Source organism: Dermacentor silvarum, unplaced genomic scaffold (genome assembly GCF_013339745.2).
Source record: "Dermacentor silvarum isolate Dsil-2018 unplaced genomic scaffold, BIME_Dsil_1.4 Seq719, whole genome shotgun sequence".
Taxonomy (NCBI): Eukaryota; Metazoa; Arthropoda; class Arachnida; order Ixodida; family Ixodidae; genus Dermacentor; species Dermacentor silvarum.
The window spans coordinates 13,631-30,424 of NW_023606673.1; the positions used below are offsets into that span (position 1 = coordinate 13,631).

At 43.2% G+C, this 16,794-nt stretch overlaps 1 protein-coding gene across 3 annotated transcripts; it reads right to left on the minus strand.

Annotated features, from left to right (window-relative positions):
- Positions 1–4,376: 4,376 nt before the first annotated feature.
- Positions 4,377–14,349, minus strand: LOC119435454 (uncharacterized). 3 transcript variants are annotated; one of them, XR_005188844.2, is made up of 5 exons: positions 14,146–14,349; positions 12,639–12,816; positions 10,680–10,765; positions 7,254–7,330; positions 4,377–5,935 (listed from the first exon to the last, which is right to left on the minus strand). XR_005188844.2 is itself a non-coding variant. In XM_049659841.1 (4 exons), the coding sequence occupies exons 1-4, from the start codon at positions 12,659–12,661 to the stop codon at positions 5,714–5,716; spliced, it is 447 nt and encodes a 148-aa protein (XP_049515798.1). In that variant the 5' UTR covers positions 12,662–13,182; the 3' UTR covers positions 4,377–5,713. The 3 variants fall into 3 exon arrangements, 1 of the variants encoding a protein (XP_049515798.1); XR_007464698.1 differs by lacking the exon at positions 7,254–7,330; XM_049659841.1 differs by lacking the exon at positions 14,146–14,349 and having other exon boundaries at positions 7,215–7,330; positions 12,639–13,182.
- Between the last annotated feature and the right edge of the window lie 2,445 nt (positions 14,350–16,794).

Genomic DNA, 16,794 nt, shown 5'->3' on the forward strand with positions numbered 1-16,794 from the left:
AGTACAGCTTGAATGCTGTCTGCATCGGCTCTGCAGCGCCGCCGGAGCGCCGTGAAGCACTAATCGTTTTTTGTTTGTTTTTTACTCTCCGCTACTTCACGACGCACCGCGACCTTTAATATTCCGAATTCGCGCGATTACACAAAACGTGGTATAGGTCACTGCGTGCGCGATCCATCGGTGAACTAAGCAGAGTTACGGTATACAGGGTGTCCCAGCTATCACGCAGCACGATTTAAAAAAAGAGAGGAACGGCGTTACGCGAAGCAAACCTAGTGAGTATTGCTTCTAGTGCATGCAGTGGAGTGACTAGTCGCCAGTAATTTTTTCGTTGCTGAGATTTAATTAGCGAATTGTAATTGATTATCTAACTCGAGAAGTACTGTCCTAATTATCAAAGTGTCAATGAGAAAGTTGTAGAGAAACACGAAAAACTCCCGATACAGCTTTCTGTTGCTCAATACGTGCTACATAAATGTGTTTTTCCGAGCGTGAAAGAAGCCCGCGAATAGACGCATAATTGCCTCGAGCGGCCAGTCGTGCGGCAATTCTGCGTCTATTCGCGTGCTTCTTTCACACTCGGAAAAACACATTTATGTAGCACGTTTAGAATATATATATTGTGAGCATTATATTACCCCTTCATCTTCTTCATCTGTATATACTCATCATCATGGTCAGCGCCATTCGCTTCAGCGCGCGACCTGCATAATAAACCGTTGAGGTTGAACAGCTGTCTCGCAAGTGGTGGAGGTGCGGGGTATGGTGGTGGAAAGGCGGGGCAAGCGGCGACCGGAACGAAGCTCCAGGGAAACTGGAAGGCGTAGAGGACCAAGGGATCGAGAGCACTCTCCACCACTTTCTCTCTTCCGCGTCCGCTTTTATTTCGTGCCGTCAACGCCTCGTTAACTTGACCGAGACCGACAATTCCGACGACGTGCCCGAACCGCGCCTTCGCTTACGAACTGCTGACGATTGTATGGTGCCTCCTGGCCGCGAACAACTTCTTGTAGTTCACTCTGACATCGCCGATGGTGACGTTTTAGTTGTACCATCAGCTCGTTGCCTATCCAAAGGGATTGCTCTGGCACCTAGCCTTGTTCGCTTCACCAACGGTACGGCCACTTTGGCTGTACTCAACACAACCACTGAGCCAGTCCTTCTTCCTAAAGGCGCTGTTGTCATTTGCGTCTTGGACACTCAGCCTGTCTGTGTGCTTACCTCGACTACTGCTGTTTCACGGGCACCTACCGCTATAGAGCCAGCCCCTACTTCTGTTCTCGCTAGTGCAATCAGCACTGATCTAACGCCACAGCAGACAGAAGAGTTACTGGCGTTGTTATCCAAGCATAAAGACTCCTTCGACGTGTACTCTCCTCTTCTGGGACAGACTTCTGCAACGGCTCATCGCATACACACAGATGGAACTTCCATCGTGCGCCGGCGGCCATATCGTGTTTCTTCCGCCGAACGCCAGATCATCGATACCCACGTTGCCGACATGCTGAAACGAAGCATCATCCGCCCTTCCTCAAGCCCTTGGTCATCACCTGTCGTTTTGGTGCGTAAGAAAGACGGCTCAGTGCGATTTTGCGTAGACTACCGTGCCTTGAACAAAATAACCCGCAAAGATGTATATCCACTTCCCCGAATCGATGATGCGTTAGATTCATTACAAGGCGCGGAGTATTTCACCAGCCTTGATCTACGCTCCGGATACTGGCAGATCCCCATGCCCCAAGAAGATCCACCAGGAGCCCCCAGCGTCACCGTCTCTGCCCCACCAGCCGTTCCTTCATGGACCGTCAGCACGCGGCAGCGCGATCCCACCATGTTCGCTGGCCTTCCTAGTGAGGACGTTGACGACTGGCTGGGCAATTATGACCGAGTGAGTGAGTCTAACCGGTGGGATGATTCTCACAAGCTTCGGAGCGTCGCATTCTACCTCACTGACGTTGCCAGGACTTGGTTTCTTAACCATGAGCGCTCCTTCCCAGACTGGGCGGCTTTCAGACACCAGCTTCGGCAAATTTTCGGCGCCCCCAACGTCCGCTCTGAGGTAGCCAAGAAAAAGCTTGATGCACGCATGCAACTTCCCGGGGAAACATACACTTCTTATATCGAGGACGTCCTCGCCCTTTGTCGCCGGGTTGACGCAGCCATGACTGAGTCAGATCGTGTTCGTCATATCCTCAAGGGCATTGCCCACGTCGCGTTCAACGCACTGGCCATCAAGAATCCAAATACCGTTAACGATGTTATCGCGACTTGCCACATCTGGACGCCCTGCAGGCCATCCGTTTACAACCTGTCGCCTGTGACACGCCTCCTTCCTCCGATACGGACCTGCGTGTCCTGATTCGGACTCTCATACGCGAGGAGCTCCAAGTGTACGGCTTGCGCAGTCCTCCCGTTCTTCAGCCGCAACCTTCGGTTCCTGGCCTGCGCGACATAATCAAAGAGGAGCTGTCCTCCATGACCTGCACTGTGGGCTGTGTCCCTCCTGCGCCGGCGCCCTCGTATGCTCAGGTTGCGGCTATGCAACCAGCGTTCGTTCAGACAACGCCTCCTGCTCCTGTTACTCCCAACCACCTGGCGACTCTGGCACCTCGTGCACCTGCCACAGGATATTACCCTACCCGGCCTTCGCCCCGCCCCATTTGTTATTACTGCGGTATTCACGGGCACATATCGCGCTTTTGTCGCAGACGACAACAGGACGAACGCCGTGGTTATGATGTTTACGAGCGAGACCCAACTCTTAAAAAAAAGGTAGTCTCAACCGACTCTTTTTGAGGTGTATCTGCTCGTCACACATATGACCACTTTTTGGGTGGTAACATAGACTCTCTTGGAATTACAGTACCGGCGACTCTCTTGCAGTACCGGTGACTCTCTCCCTCAAGGAGCACTGAGGAGTATGTATTACTCCCAAAGCAGGAGTTGATGCGACTACCTCAGTGGTCCACGCGAGTACCTCTTGGTAGTCAGCCGAACCCCTTTGCAATGGCAACAATGACCCTTCCTAGGGTAGTCATTTGACAACTGACAAACAATGGTGGTCTACATGACTACCATGGCAAGAGTTGATGAGACTACCTTAGTGGTCGATGCAAGTACCTCTTGGTAGTCAGAGGAACCCCTTTGCAATGGCCACAATGACCCTTCATAGGGTAGTCATTTGACAACTGACAAACAATGGTGTTGTACATGACTACCATGGCAAGAATTGATGCGACTACCTCAGTGGTCCACGCAAGTACCTCTTGGTAGTCAATGGAACCCCTTTGCAATGGCAACCATGACCCTTCCTAGGGTAGTCAATTGACTGACAATGGTGGTGTACATGACTACCATGGTAAGAATTGGTGAAACTAGCTCCTGGTACTCAACCAGACCCTTCACAGCAGCTGCTGTGACCTCTGCCTGGGGAGTCAAATGACTATCTCTAAGCTAATATGGAAGCTCGCTACATATAGATTTTAATTTGTGTAAGCAACAAATGCGTAGCTATTCAGCAGCTCTCAGCCACCATTAGATGTTATAATAAACTGCAAAACTATAAACAACTAAAAGAACACTGAGCAAAATGAGAACAAGATGAAAGCAGGAGCCAACGTTTCAACAAGTGGACTTGTCTTTTTTAAGGCGACAACGAAAAAAACAGTTAGCACATAGCATCACAATGACTTAAACACCAAGAGCCAAAATTTCACTATCATATGTGATAACCTCAAATGCATCAGCATCATACCCTGCAAAAACAGAAGACAGCAATCTGATTTGCTAAATTGGAATCAATGGCCAACCTTGAGAAATACTATGCGTCAGTTGCAACATCCAGCATGTTTTTTTTGTGGGGGGGATGTGGTGTACAAGGCAAACTGAACAGCGCTAATATGTCCAATGTTATGTAATATAGCATTTCAGGTATTTGAGAAAAAAATTTATTTCTTGAACAAGGATGTTATTTCTTTGCCATGACAAAGGGCTTGTTTATTTCAATATGCCATGGAGGCATACATGGGCAGAATAATTAAATTTCAATATTGATAATTAACGACAAATTTAAAATTTCACCATATCAAAGCAATGATACAACATCGATGCCAGTAGAAGAAAATAAATATGACTAAAGACCAGATAAATGTAAAACAGGGCATGACGAATAATGCCACTTAAAAATCCATGTGCAGCTTGCATAGTAAGTACATCACATTATGTTTCAAAAGTGCTACTTCTTGGCCATCCTATCATCCAATTTGTCAAAAAAAGACTGCTGTCTCACCTCTAAATGTTTCCATTAGCACTGCCTCCATGTTTGCGTCAAATTTTGATCTGCCTCGGTTCAGATCTGAAAGAACAACACAGCAGTTAAAACATGTACAAATTTTATTCAATAAAATATGCGCACATCACAGTGACCTTTAGCGAGAGTACATATAGCAATCACAAAAAGCACTAAACTTTGTAAGGAAAGCATCAGTTTACAGCACACGAAGAGCTTGAGAGAAGAGGTACACTGCATCCATTGATGTTCTCAAGGAACGAATCACCAATGGCCTTGCCACCAGGGTTCATCGCAAACCCACACATGTCAAAATACCTAGATGTTCTTTCTGTACACCACAAGGGCCACAAAGGTTGGCCGCCTCATCACTAGTAACCTCGCTTTTCAGTCTTTGCTCAAGTCATACAAGGCAAAAAGCAGAGTTGATCTTGATGCTAAATGACACGCAATGTAATGGCCAGCCGCTAAAACTGCCAAGTGAGCAAGAACATCGTGCCTCAGCGCCCATCCGCTAAGTGGTGAGCAAGAAAAGCAAGCGTGCTACCATCCTGTATGCATGTGGCATGAGCAAGACTTTTGCCAGAGTGTTGAATGACTGCAATGGTTGGGTGGCACATGTCCCTTCCAGCAAGCTATGTGATGAACTGGTGTACATGAAGGACCCCTTTGGAAGATTGAACTAACTTGGCTCCATGTACATATTCACATGCAAAAAATGTAATTCACTGTCAATCTGGCAATGTTAAGAAGCACCCAAAGCAGGATAAGCACTATCTCTTTAAAAGCAACCTTATTTCCGACGCATTATCCGAACACCAAGAGAAAACAGGGCCTTCTATACACTAGCACTAGGCATCCATAATTTCCACTGCGATATTACCGACGCAATTACTACTAAAATCACTGCATATTCAGATGACATGCTAAGCGATAGGAAGGACACACGATAATCTGCCTGTCATCTATGCATGCGCTCTCCGCCATCTCACCTGTACAGAACCAAACCATTGCCTCTGCTGTCATTTGGGAACAAAGGACCCATACTGGCTCCGAAATACAATTTCTTGTAATTTCATTATTTTTTAAAATATCATTGGTGAGTGTTTGCTTTATGCCCCATAATACAAAAACTATGAATAACATTTAAACACAATAAAGTTTTCGAGGTTTGACTAGCTATTGGCAGTACTACTCAGCTGCATAATCCAAGGCTACGAACACCAAAATAGCCGGAGCGTTAAAAAAAAAGAAACAAAAAAGGCTAAGTGCATACAGGAAGGTACATTTCAAGACGACTTTAGCAGCTTAGTCAGATTTCTCAGCCTGCTCAGTACTGGCTGTGATTTTGTTAGTTGTAGCAGTTAACCATGCTATTAAAGCTGTTGGGACTTGGCGCCTAGTTTTGTCATTTTCGTTTTCATTTCAATCATGTGTTGCAGCTATGAGAGTGTCTGCTCCGCAGAGCTGATGTATTCGATGTTGAAAGCCCCAGTACATGGAAAATAAAATTAACCCCGTTACACCGGAAGTGAAGTCCAATACATCTACACATACATATCCACACTTCACACACAGGGCCTTGGAAGAGATGCGGTTGTCACCAGTGTACAGCAATGTGGGGTGGGCAAACTCCTGTCCTGGCGTCTGCAAAGCAAACATATAAATACATAAATTGTTGGTGCACAAAAACAATACGGGTTGCTCTGCGACAAAGTTTTAAAGAACTGACTTTTATTTTAGGTTAGTGTTGCCGAAATGAAAAATTATGCAGAGAAAAAGACCAAAATTGCTAATTTCAGTTTGAAGTAGGCAAAAATGGTTTGTTATATTACCAGAAAATTAGAACAGTTCTAAGCTTTTACTTCAAAAGCAGTAAGTACCCATTTTATTGTGCTACAAAAAAAAGATTACCATAAGCTGCAGTTCAATTTTCATAACTTGGTTTTGCAAGATCATATGTGCAGCCATGGATGGTTGCACAAGATTTGCTCTGTCATGTGATCTGATCTGCCACTTTGACATATTTAATTGCTTTGATAATGTCCATTAGGTAGAGAGCATAAATGGTTTCTCTGGTTACTTTCATTGCTTTCAAAGCCCAACAAAAAGTACCACTAATAATTTGAGTAAATAGAATGCCACACATAAAGCGCCTGCACACACTGATTAATTGCTTGACACTTCTTAAGCCTTAATAATCAAGTTTAACAAAATTATCTCATTTTAACTTAAGGCTATACTCCAATTGTTTATCTTGGTGGTTTTCTAGCTCTGAAATTTCCCCACAGTTATACAGGGTCTTGAATATTACGCTGTGCATGTTCAAAAGAAGGTTTTGCGCTCACCGCTACACTGTTCTTGTTCACATTTTGCAGAACAATCCCATTTTGGGGTCGGCTTCGTTTAGCCAAAAGTTTTGGGGTCGGCTTCGTTACGCTTACCAAAGTTAACTGCCTGGTTTTTAAGAAAAATGTGCAAATTTTTCTTCACTTACGGGGATGCGAGCTGCTGCGGCGACAGCGCTGGCATAAACCTGTGTCGCCGCCTGCCGGCAGCTGCAAAAAGCAGCCGGTCAAGGATGTTTACCACTGGGTTTACCGTGTGTTGCCCGCTCATGAACACACTGCAAACGTCCCTGATCGCCTGCATTCTGCAGCTGCCGGCAGGCGGCGACACATGTTTATGGTAGCGCCATCGCTGCAGCAGCTTGCATCCCCACAAGCGAAGGCAAATTTGCACTTTTTTCTTAATACCAGGCAATTAACTGTAGTAAATGTCATACTAAACGAAGCAGCCCCCAAAATGCAATCATTTCGCAAAACTTGAGCAAGAACGGTGTAGCGGTGGGTGCAAAACCTTTCTTTGAACAGGCGCAGCGAAATATTCCGGGCCCTGTACATATTGACCATTGCCTCATACTGACACTGTGTACTTGGTCGTGTAAGCAGCTCAAAGTTCTAACCATTTTTGTGAATATGTCGTCCCCTCGCTCATTGACAAGAAATGGTAGAACCATGATGGCGCTCACGCCTTTTGCATCTGAAGAGAAAAATTACAGCAGTGAAAGGGCTGCAGCTGCTGACCAATTTCGCTGCTTGTAATTATTATGTAAACTAGCAAGTATAAAACTGCCAGCAGCAACAGCTTATAATATTCATACAATCATACAGCAGTCCACTTAGGGAATTTCGGTGGCGCAATTCAATGCTAAATGGGTAGTGAATAAATAGTAACTGCATATCATCATCATCAGTCTATATAAATGTCCCCCCAATGCAGGACGAAGGCCTCTCCCTCCGATCTCCAATTACCCCTGTCTTGCGCTAGCTGATTCCAACCTTCGCCTGCATATTTCCAAATTTTATCACCCCACCTAGTTTTCTGCCATCCTCGACTGCGCTTCCTTTCTCTTGGTATGCATTCTGTAACTCTAATGGTCCACCGGTTATCCATCCTACGCATTACATGACCTGCCCAGCTCCATTTCTTCCTCTTAATGTCAACTAAAATATCGGCTATCCCCGTTTGCCCTCTGATACGTTAGGCCTAACATTTTTCGTTCCATCGCTCTTTGTGTGGTCCTTAACTTGTTCTCGAGCTTTGTTAACCTCCAAGTTTCTGGCCCATATGTTAGCACTGGTAGAATGCAATGATTGTACACTTTTCAACGGCAGTGGTAAGCTCCCAGTCAGCATTTGACAATGCCTGCCATATGCACTCCAACCCAATTTTTTCTTCTGTAAATTTCTTCTCATGATCAGGGTCCCCTGTGTAGGTATATACAGCTATAAGCAGCTAACTGCATATAGCTATCTACAAAAAAGGATATTCGCAAGATGTTTTCGGCTATTTAATGGGTGATGCTTATGGAAGTGTACTGCAAGTGGGTCAAACATGAATAGGTGGAACAAATGGGCCAGATTTTTGTTAATCAAGACTGTATGCAGCCAACAGATAATTAGGCCACGGAAAGTACAGGGTAAATTAAATGTCATTTTATTGAAATGTAAAATAACTAAACATTGGAAAAGAAAGTAGGCAAAAAACAACTTGCCACCAGTGGGGGCAAACCCACGTCATATGCATTACACATGTGAGCCTGTATCAGTTAAGCACGATGGAGGTTATTCTCCCATTCACCTCATTCCGCATTTGTTATGTTTATTAGATATGGCCCTGGAACTGTTAGCACCACTCAAGGCCATGGCTGACGCTGCAGCATGTTCGTTGAACCGTAGGCGTCATGTGGTACATGACATTTAAGAGCAGGCAGATGGCACTGTATGCTACCTGAAGGCATCAATGCTGTTATGAATGCAAAGACTTATAGGCCTGCTGCCTGCTCCTAGGGGTCATCCCCTTTGTGATGGTTGCAGGTAAAAGTATGTGCCACATCATCTGCCATGATTATGAGTTTGGTGCTGGGCCACATTTAGTACACATACACAAATCCCCAAGAATGTGAATGAGAGGACAGCTACTACCACAGCTCAATAAGTAGACTATTGCATGCTATATTTGCAAGATGTGGGTTTTGCTCCCACCAGTGGCAAGTTATCTTTTTTATATTTTTTTATGACTTCTACAGTTCAATAAAACCACATTTAATTTCCGCTGTGGTTCACTTGGCCTTTCAATGGTTGGACCAAACATGAAAACCTTGCTCATTATATTACATTGTTCTTTTTTGTTTGTTTAAGAAAAACTAGCAATAACTACGTATTTGAAAAACATACTATACAGGCACTGATTCAAGTTATAGTTTCCTTAGAATTATGTAATGCTAACTTAGAAAGCTTAAGGATGGGCCTAGCTAATGTGAACATATCTGCTAGTTTGTTACTCCTATTCAGGTGGACACACTTGGATTATGTGAGGACGCATAGAAAAAATACTCAGTGCAACGTGTAATTTCCTCAATGTGCTTTCACTTTGTATCCTTAGCGCTGTTTCCACCTGAATTTGGGGCTAGTTCATTATACATGTCGAAGTGAAATGCATGAACGAGCTACAATAAAAAAATGGTATCATCTGTTTCCTTTCTGCTGTGCTTTCTCGTGACACAGTAGCACGTTTCAATTCAAGGCCATGTAAACAATCAATTGTGAGCAGATCTTACATTGCTACCATACTGCTGCTGTACTGCACGCCACGGTTCCTTGGCAGTCAACAGAAGCTATTCACTGGGAATAAGTTTTATATTCAAATAGCATTGTGGCTTCCTTAATTAATGCTGAAAAATAGCTTGTGACCAACATCACTTTATTCCTTTCAGTCATGACTGTGTGTGTCCTCCAAATTTAAACAAACTTTCTGTATATACAAAGCAAACTCAGCCGAAAAAAAATCCAACCTGTAGCATGAACATTTAGGTGAGATCAGGCTAGTTATCATAGTTACAGAAATAACTGATTGTGAAATTTATTATTTTAGATGCATTATTTCACGACAAGAAATAAAAATTGTTACAGAAGTAGGTGCACTGTTATTAATCTAAAGGCGTTCTAATGCGAAAAAGAACACCAATTAACAGCAATGATACATAGCAACACTTTCTGACTACTTGTCAAACATGGTGGTATGCTTTTTCAGATACTGTTGTTTTGCATTATTCGTCTTATTTATTATGATGTGTTTACCATTAGCTGAAGCTAACATTGGTACAGCAATTATCAGTTGCAGGATACCTAGTACACACGATTTTGTAAGAGCAGCTCTGATGCAGTTGACAGTTATGTTGCAGCAAGTGGGAACAACAGTGCAATTTAGATAAATTAGGAGATTTAAGCTTTAAGATTTTGTACTTGTTTTTCAGGCGCATGTGCCAGGAGAACTAGAATGAAGTGAAAGCAACTGACTTTACATAAATACCAGTTCAGTGGCTTCCGGTTTTCAGATTGTGTAAGAAATTGAAAACAGTACACAGTAAAAACAGAGTTGCCCTAATCTTAACTTGTTTTTTGCACTGTTTCCTTCATGTTCTAAAATGTACCAGTCGAGCTATCTTAGCACACCTTTCAACACAGCAGTTGAGTAATTTCTTTCTGTATTAGTGTGGTCAAAATTTTTATGCATAAATGACTACAGGTACAAAATATATTGTTCAACCAATTGTATATTTAGCTGAGCATGCAATTAATTTTACAGAAGGTGGCCGTATTGCACCTCAGATGCAGAGCTGCTGTTGGCATCTTCAAATTTAGTCAAGCTGCAAAGCTTATAGATCACAGCATGTCTACTCAATGACAAGCACACAGACGAGAACAGTTGCGAGAAACAATGGCCATAAACATTACGAAGTGCTAAGAAAGACTTTGACAGCATATTTTAACCTTTAAATGTGCCAAAGAAATCAAAATGAAGGAAATTTACAAGGAAATGCTCTTACATAGCCAGAGTCCAATCTGTTCCTCAGGGCTGGGTACTGGTTCACCAAGGCACCTTGCAGCAATGTTGTACAGCTTATTCGGGTACCTGATGTTTACAAAAGTGTGCATAAACCTTCTACATAAAACAATATACAAAAAAAACAATATGCAACAGCACTGTAGTGCAACCATTTCCATGAAATCATATCCAGCAGGTGAACTGTGATTCATCAGATGGGAGAATTTGTTCGGTTAACTGCACTATGAAAGCATTAGGTGCATGACGAGACAGAGGTTATAAAATTTATCGGATGGGTTTGACACAGGAGAGGGGTAACAGTATATCCTTTGGACCTGCAATAGCCAAGATAAACTGATGATGATGACCAGAGTTCACACTCTAACAATACTTTCACCAAAACAGAATATAAAAGAATTTAATTATTACTTCAAAAGAGTTTACTACTAAGAAATGCACACAAGAGAAAATTAGCCATGAATACCAATTTGAAGAAGCATCTTCTATAAGAAATTACTAGGGCGGCTGATTAAGCTAGTTGTTGATCAATTATCGTGAGTGTACAGCATGTCACTAATTGCCACTATATGACATGCATTTTATTTGTTTTCTAAATTTCCATGAGCATGCAGATATTCCCTCCAGTTGCAAAGTTGTACGAGGCACTAGCTGACATGTACACAAAATTTAGTTCACGTACGCCCAGCTGTTTTTTTAGAAAAAGGGACTAAGTCGAAACATCGCATTCTGAGAAATGTGCGAATAGATGTGTCAAATTGCTTGCTTAATCAATACATCCCACGATTAGTCATCTTCATACTAAACTTTACCAGTAGTCTTTCCCTCTCTTTCTGCAGTCCTTTCATTGCTGTTATGCTTCAGCTTTAGCTTGAAATTGCTTTTTTACCCGCCATGAGTCTGTTGATAGCATCCACATGGAAAAACAAAAATGTACAGGAGTGACCTCCAGATGCTTTAGTACGCTTTCACTGCAGCGGTTGCAATAAAACTCAATTTTGTATCAATGTATGTGTTTTCCTCATCAGCAACACTAAAAGGCATGAAATAGGTCCTTCACAGATGTGACGTGCCCTCCGAAAAGCACACATCAACATAAACAAAAGCAAGAGGAACGCATGAGAGCTACAAAGAGCTCCCTAAGGGCTGTAAAATGCATTACAAAAAAAAGTCACAAACCAAAACCAAAAGTACTGTCTAATTCAAGACGTTTTTATACGATGGAAACTTCATATCATCTTAAGTCTCGACGACAGGTCATGCCCACGTTACAGTCGACGCTAAAAATATAATGAATTAAATAAGTGGTTTAGAAGTCGCATATAGCCAAGTGTTTTATATTTTTTGAAAGCTATAAACATGTGCTATCAGTACAACGCAAAATCAGAAATTTACGGTTTGGGCCTAACAACGTCGAAACTCCCCCCCCCCCCTTAACAGCTGTACCCACAATTTTCAAAATACCCGAACGCTCTAGACACTGGTCGAGAGCATTCTCAGCCCAGAAGGCATTGAGCACATTGCACTTTTCGAGCCCAAGTGCAGCCAGTCTACACTGGCTAACCTCATTGTCTTTCTATCTAAACCTATCAATGCCTTTTCATTAGTAACAAAGCTTTAATTCGGCCCTGAAACACTTTGTGCATAGTAAGAAAGCATTGCCACTCTGTTAACGAGGCTCCTGTGGGAGTGTGAACAAAATATTACACGACATGCAGCAGAGAATTCACAATCTCGTGCAAAAGCAGTTAAAAATTGCTTGCTCTCACTTAAGCATAGTTGTTATGCAGTGTCATCGCAAGCAGCTAGACCCACAACAGCTATTGGCTGATTTCGTGATCGCAAGAACATTCTCATTAATACCATTATTGCTCATTTGAGTTAAATAAACAAAAAATATATATATGTATTTGACCTCAAAAAGACAAAACAGCCATTTCACCTTTGCACTGCTTTGCTGAACATGACGACTGCACGCTGCTGCGCATGGCTTCAGAGATGAAAAGCGCAGCGTAGAAATTGCGGCCGCCACGAGCCGCCTTGCGTTCACCCTACGGACAGCAACGGGGCATTGCTTCCTTGTGCCCCCTTGCCAACTCCTCTGTGCAGCTTCCAGCATGCTAGTGGAAATGAAAGGAGACAAAAAACCACTTATCGGTGCGATAATTATGTCTAACTTCACTTGTCCTTTAAGGATTCGAAAACTTTTGTGGGAGGAAATTTTTGAGGTGACGTAATTTAATAGTGATGATATGCTATGATTACTTAGAAAAGTGTTTCAGGACCCCTTTAAAGTATTGCTCAAATACCGTTATTTTATCCTTCCAGCATATGACAGACTTTAGTCATACAGAGTTAACTAACGAGTACAGATTGGATAAGACATACGGATAAGCATACAGCTGTTTTGGTGCCTCTGATGCTTCAGAGTGGCTTTGGGAGACGAATAAGTTAATCAACGCCCCATCATGCACTGCTGTGCTTTCATTCATGTTGACATAGCAAGGGAACCGATCTTTGACCTGAAAGCATACACCGGTGGTTTATCAATAGGTTTGAACCAGTGGACACTGAACAGGCATTGATAATTTTTAGCCTTTTTCTATGGTTGCTGTAGTGTCCCAAATAGGTTTGTTATTTAAAGCCATAAAGCACAGCACAACACTAATCCTGCGGCCCATATGTGAGCTAAGTGCAGGACACATTGAGCAAACAAGTTTGAGCTTATTTAGCAATGCCAGCAACAATCAGTATATAGGAACAGATGATTTCCCAAAGATAGAACCATATAGTTGATTGCACAACGTTTTCATAGTCCTGTTGGTGAAAATGTCAATGAATGTTTTACCTGTGTTGGTTGAATTTAACTTTATTACTGCATGATTACTGCAGCAAACAAATAACAAGGCAGACAACACTCCTGTTTTCCTCGTCTTGTCTGTTTATTGGTTAAATGCTACAGAAATTTGCAGATTATGGCATACTACGACCGGTTACACAAACTAAAGCACCATTACATTGTTTGAAGCTGTTAGTACTTCACCTTTCCCTATCTAATAGGGTAGCGATTGCACACCTGAGCTCAAATCAGTAGTAAACCAACCGCAAAAGTTTGCAGAAGACGGAAGTCCCCGAAAACGTTTAGTTTCCTTTCCAGTTCTCCCCTAGGCAAAAACTGAAGTTGAGCAACGATGTGTTCCTAAGGGCAAGTATGCGCTTCACGTGTCAATGTCAGCGACGAGCCGAAAATATTTGTAATTGGCAGCACAGTGAAGTGACACAGGGCAATTTCGTAACACTCGGACTGTCAGGTAAACGTGAAACAACTCAACAGTTACTACTCGTGCTCGACATTTCCGCTACGCGTACTGTTGCTATTTTGCCCATACGAACCAAACAGTGACCAAATCATCTTTACACTCCATAACACGCAGAACATTCATGCTCACCTGTATTAGGAGATCATTGCATGTCATCAGGTGCGCGAACCCACCCATCCGCACACTTTCGTGAAGGTCGGCGAGCTTCCGGGCGCCTGTGAACTTCACAATTTTCTTTGGTGGCCCGTGCGAAACGAGGTAAACTGCTTCCGCATCAGTCGGCGAGCCTTCAGTTGAAGTCGGATCAGATGACATGCTGCTACAGTTGTCGGGTATCACCGGCGCAACGGACGCAAGAGAAAAATCCCACTCGCGTTTCGACGGTCGCAGGCTTGCCGCCGTCATGGAATAAAGAACCGCCGGCGTGGTTTCAGATTCTGAGGCATGGAGGAAGGAAACCCCAGGAGAGGCCCTGGCCAGCACGAGCGTATTGGAGAAGGTGTGGCGGAAGTCACGTGCTGTTTTTCGCAAAGGAGCACTGGGATGGGTACCCCAAATGTCAACGTTGCCATGACAACCGCGCTCCTGAAGCTTCGCTGCTGCTCTCGGTCTCTCTGAAAAGTGAGATAAGATTTTTCCGCCGGTGTCTTTCCCGCAGCACCTTTTGTTCGCGAGAAAAGCTGACTTTGGAGTGTGGTGCGTAAGCTTGAAAGCTGTGTTTTGGGTCTGTGAGTGTGAGTGTCGGCCAGCAATAGATACACTCAAGCAATCACGGCGCGGGTCTTCGTCGTCTTCTTCAACGTGCCACGGAAAAACATAGGAGCGCGTCTGCTTCACTAAACCTGCTACAGAAGTGTCGTAAGCTTTGTTTTGACGCGCGTCGGCAGCACACACTTCCGGCCGCAAGTTCAAAGTTCGCGCCCATCTGCTCCGGCGAGCTGCAGAACCCCTGATTGGAGGCGCAAAGAGAGGTGGCACACCAACATGGCTGCACTTCCGGCTTCAAAAAAGTGACGTCAGGGCCTCTCCTGTTTTGTTTCCTTCCTCCATGTTCTGAGGAGTAACCGCTGCTACCGCTGCCGTGCTTTTCACAGTTGCGTATCCAAAGTCGAAGTAAATGCGAAAGCCAAAAGCCAACCACTGTACTACGAGCATCAAAACCGCAAACGACCGTGAAAGTAATTGTGAGTCTCGAAGGTTGTGCTTTTTTTCTGTACTGCAAGCCCGTTTTACTTACGCCGTCACCGCGGCATTTGAAACAGTTCTCAGAGGCTATGCTTTAGCAGGCTAGAGTGGGTCTTAAGACCCATGACTGGTTTTTATATATTATTTTGTTTTATTTACAACATTGTGGTAAACATAAATAAAGATGCGTTGCAACGATAATTAGAGAAACAACCTTCAATTGCTAATTATTATTTTTGCTCACTGGTACACGACCCGAATTAATCGTGTTTACTAGGAGGCGACACAAATAGCTATGCACCTCTACTCGGTACGCTCCATCAGCTTCAGTGAATGATGAGTTCCGCGTGCAACTTGGTGGACTTCATAGTTTGTTTTTCATTGACATTGAGTGTATATTCATGTTATATTTTCATTTCTTTTTTTATTCTATGCATGTTAAATCAATATTTATGTACTTCCGCCCCTTATTGCTTCCCTTGAGGAATCTTTAAATACAAAACAGATATGTATGTAAACCGCGTTCTATATAAATACCATCCAGTGTTTTCACTATGAAGTTGGCGTTGTGCCATCCTGCTTCTGTGATTTCTTACTGAATATTTAAAAAAAACAATTTGCATTTCTTGCTATGCCTTTGGTGAAAAATCTTAATCTTTTAGTTTGTAATCTTTAAGTTTCTAACTCCCTTACAGCGGTGTTTTGTGCATTGCGTAACCATTACCTTTTATGGTCCTTTGACCTTACACACCACGCGTCATTGTCGCAAACGTCATCTTTTATTCGAGTTTCATCATCTTCTCCAAACGTTTTATCGCCGTTGGCCTTGTTACTATGTGATTTTCGACAACGTGTGAGTTGCGCTGCCAGATTTGCGTATATATTCTGTGTTTCTTTCAATAAAGCATCAGTTGCTGGTACGCGCTCGTCCCCGTCTCTTCTTGTGTCGTCTATTTGGCGCTTTAGTATTTCAGTAACATGCACCAACTGGACGAACAAGAAGTTCTGCTTGAATCTATGACAGAGTAAAAACAGCAGAAGAATTCTCTAGTGACCTTGTACAGTACCCAAGGAGCCACGTAAATATCATAGGAAATTGTTATGAACTGGATACAGAGGTTTCTTCTGTAACTAGCAATGAAGTTGGAATGGGCTTACAAGACATTTCCCAGGGAAAAGCGGCTGAAGAAGATAGAATAACAGTCGATTTAATCAAACATGGGGGAGATATGCTTGAAAAGCTAGCGGTCCTTTATACGCAGTGCCTCGCCGCTTCAAATGTACCATAGAACTGGAAGAATTCGAACATTATGCTAATCCATAAGAAGGGAGACCTTGAAGAATTGAAGAATTAGAGGCCCATTAGCTTGCTTTCAGTATTGTATAAAATATTTACCAATATAATTTCCAATAACATCAAGGCAACACTTGACTTCAATCAACTAAGAGAACAGGCTCGCTTCAGGAAGCGATATCCTAGAATGGACCACATCAATGTCATCAATCAGGTAATTGATAAATACGCGGTGTGCAATCAACCTCTCTATATGGCTTTCATAGATTGGAAACGTCATTTCATTGAGTTGAGATGCC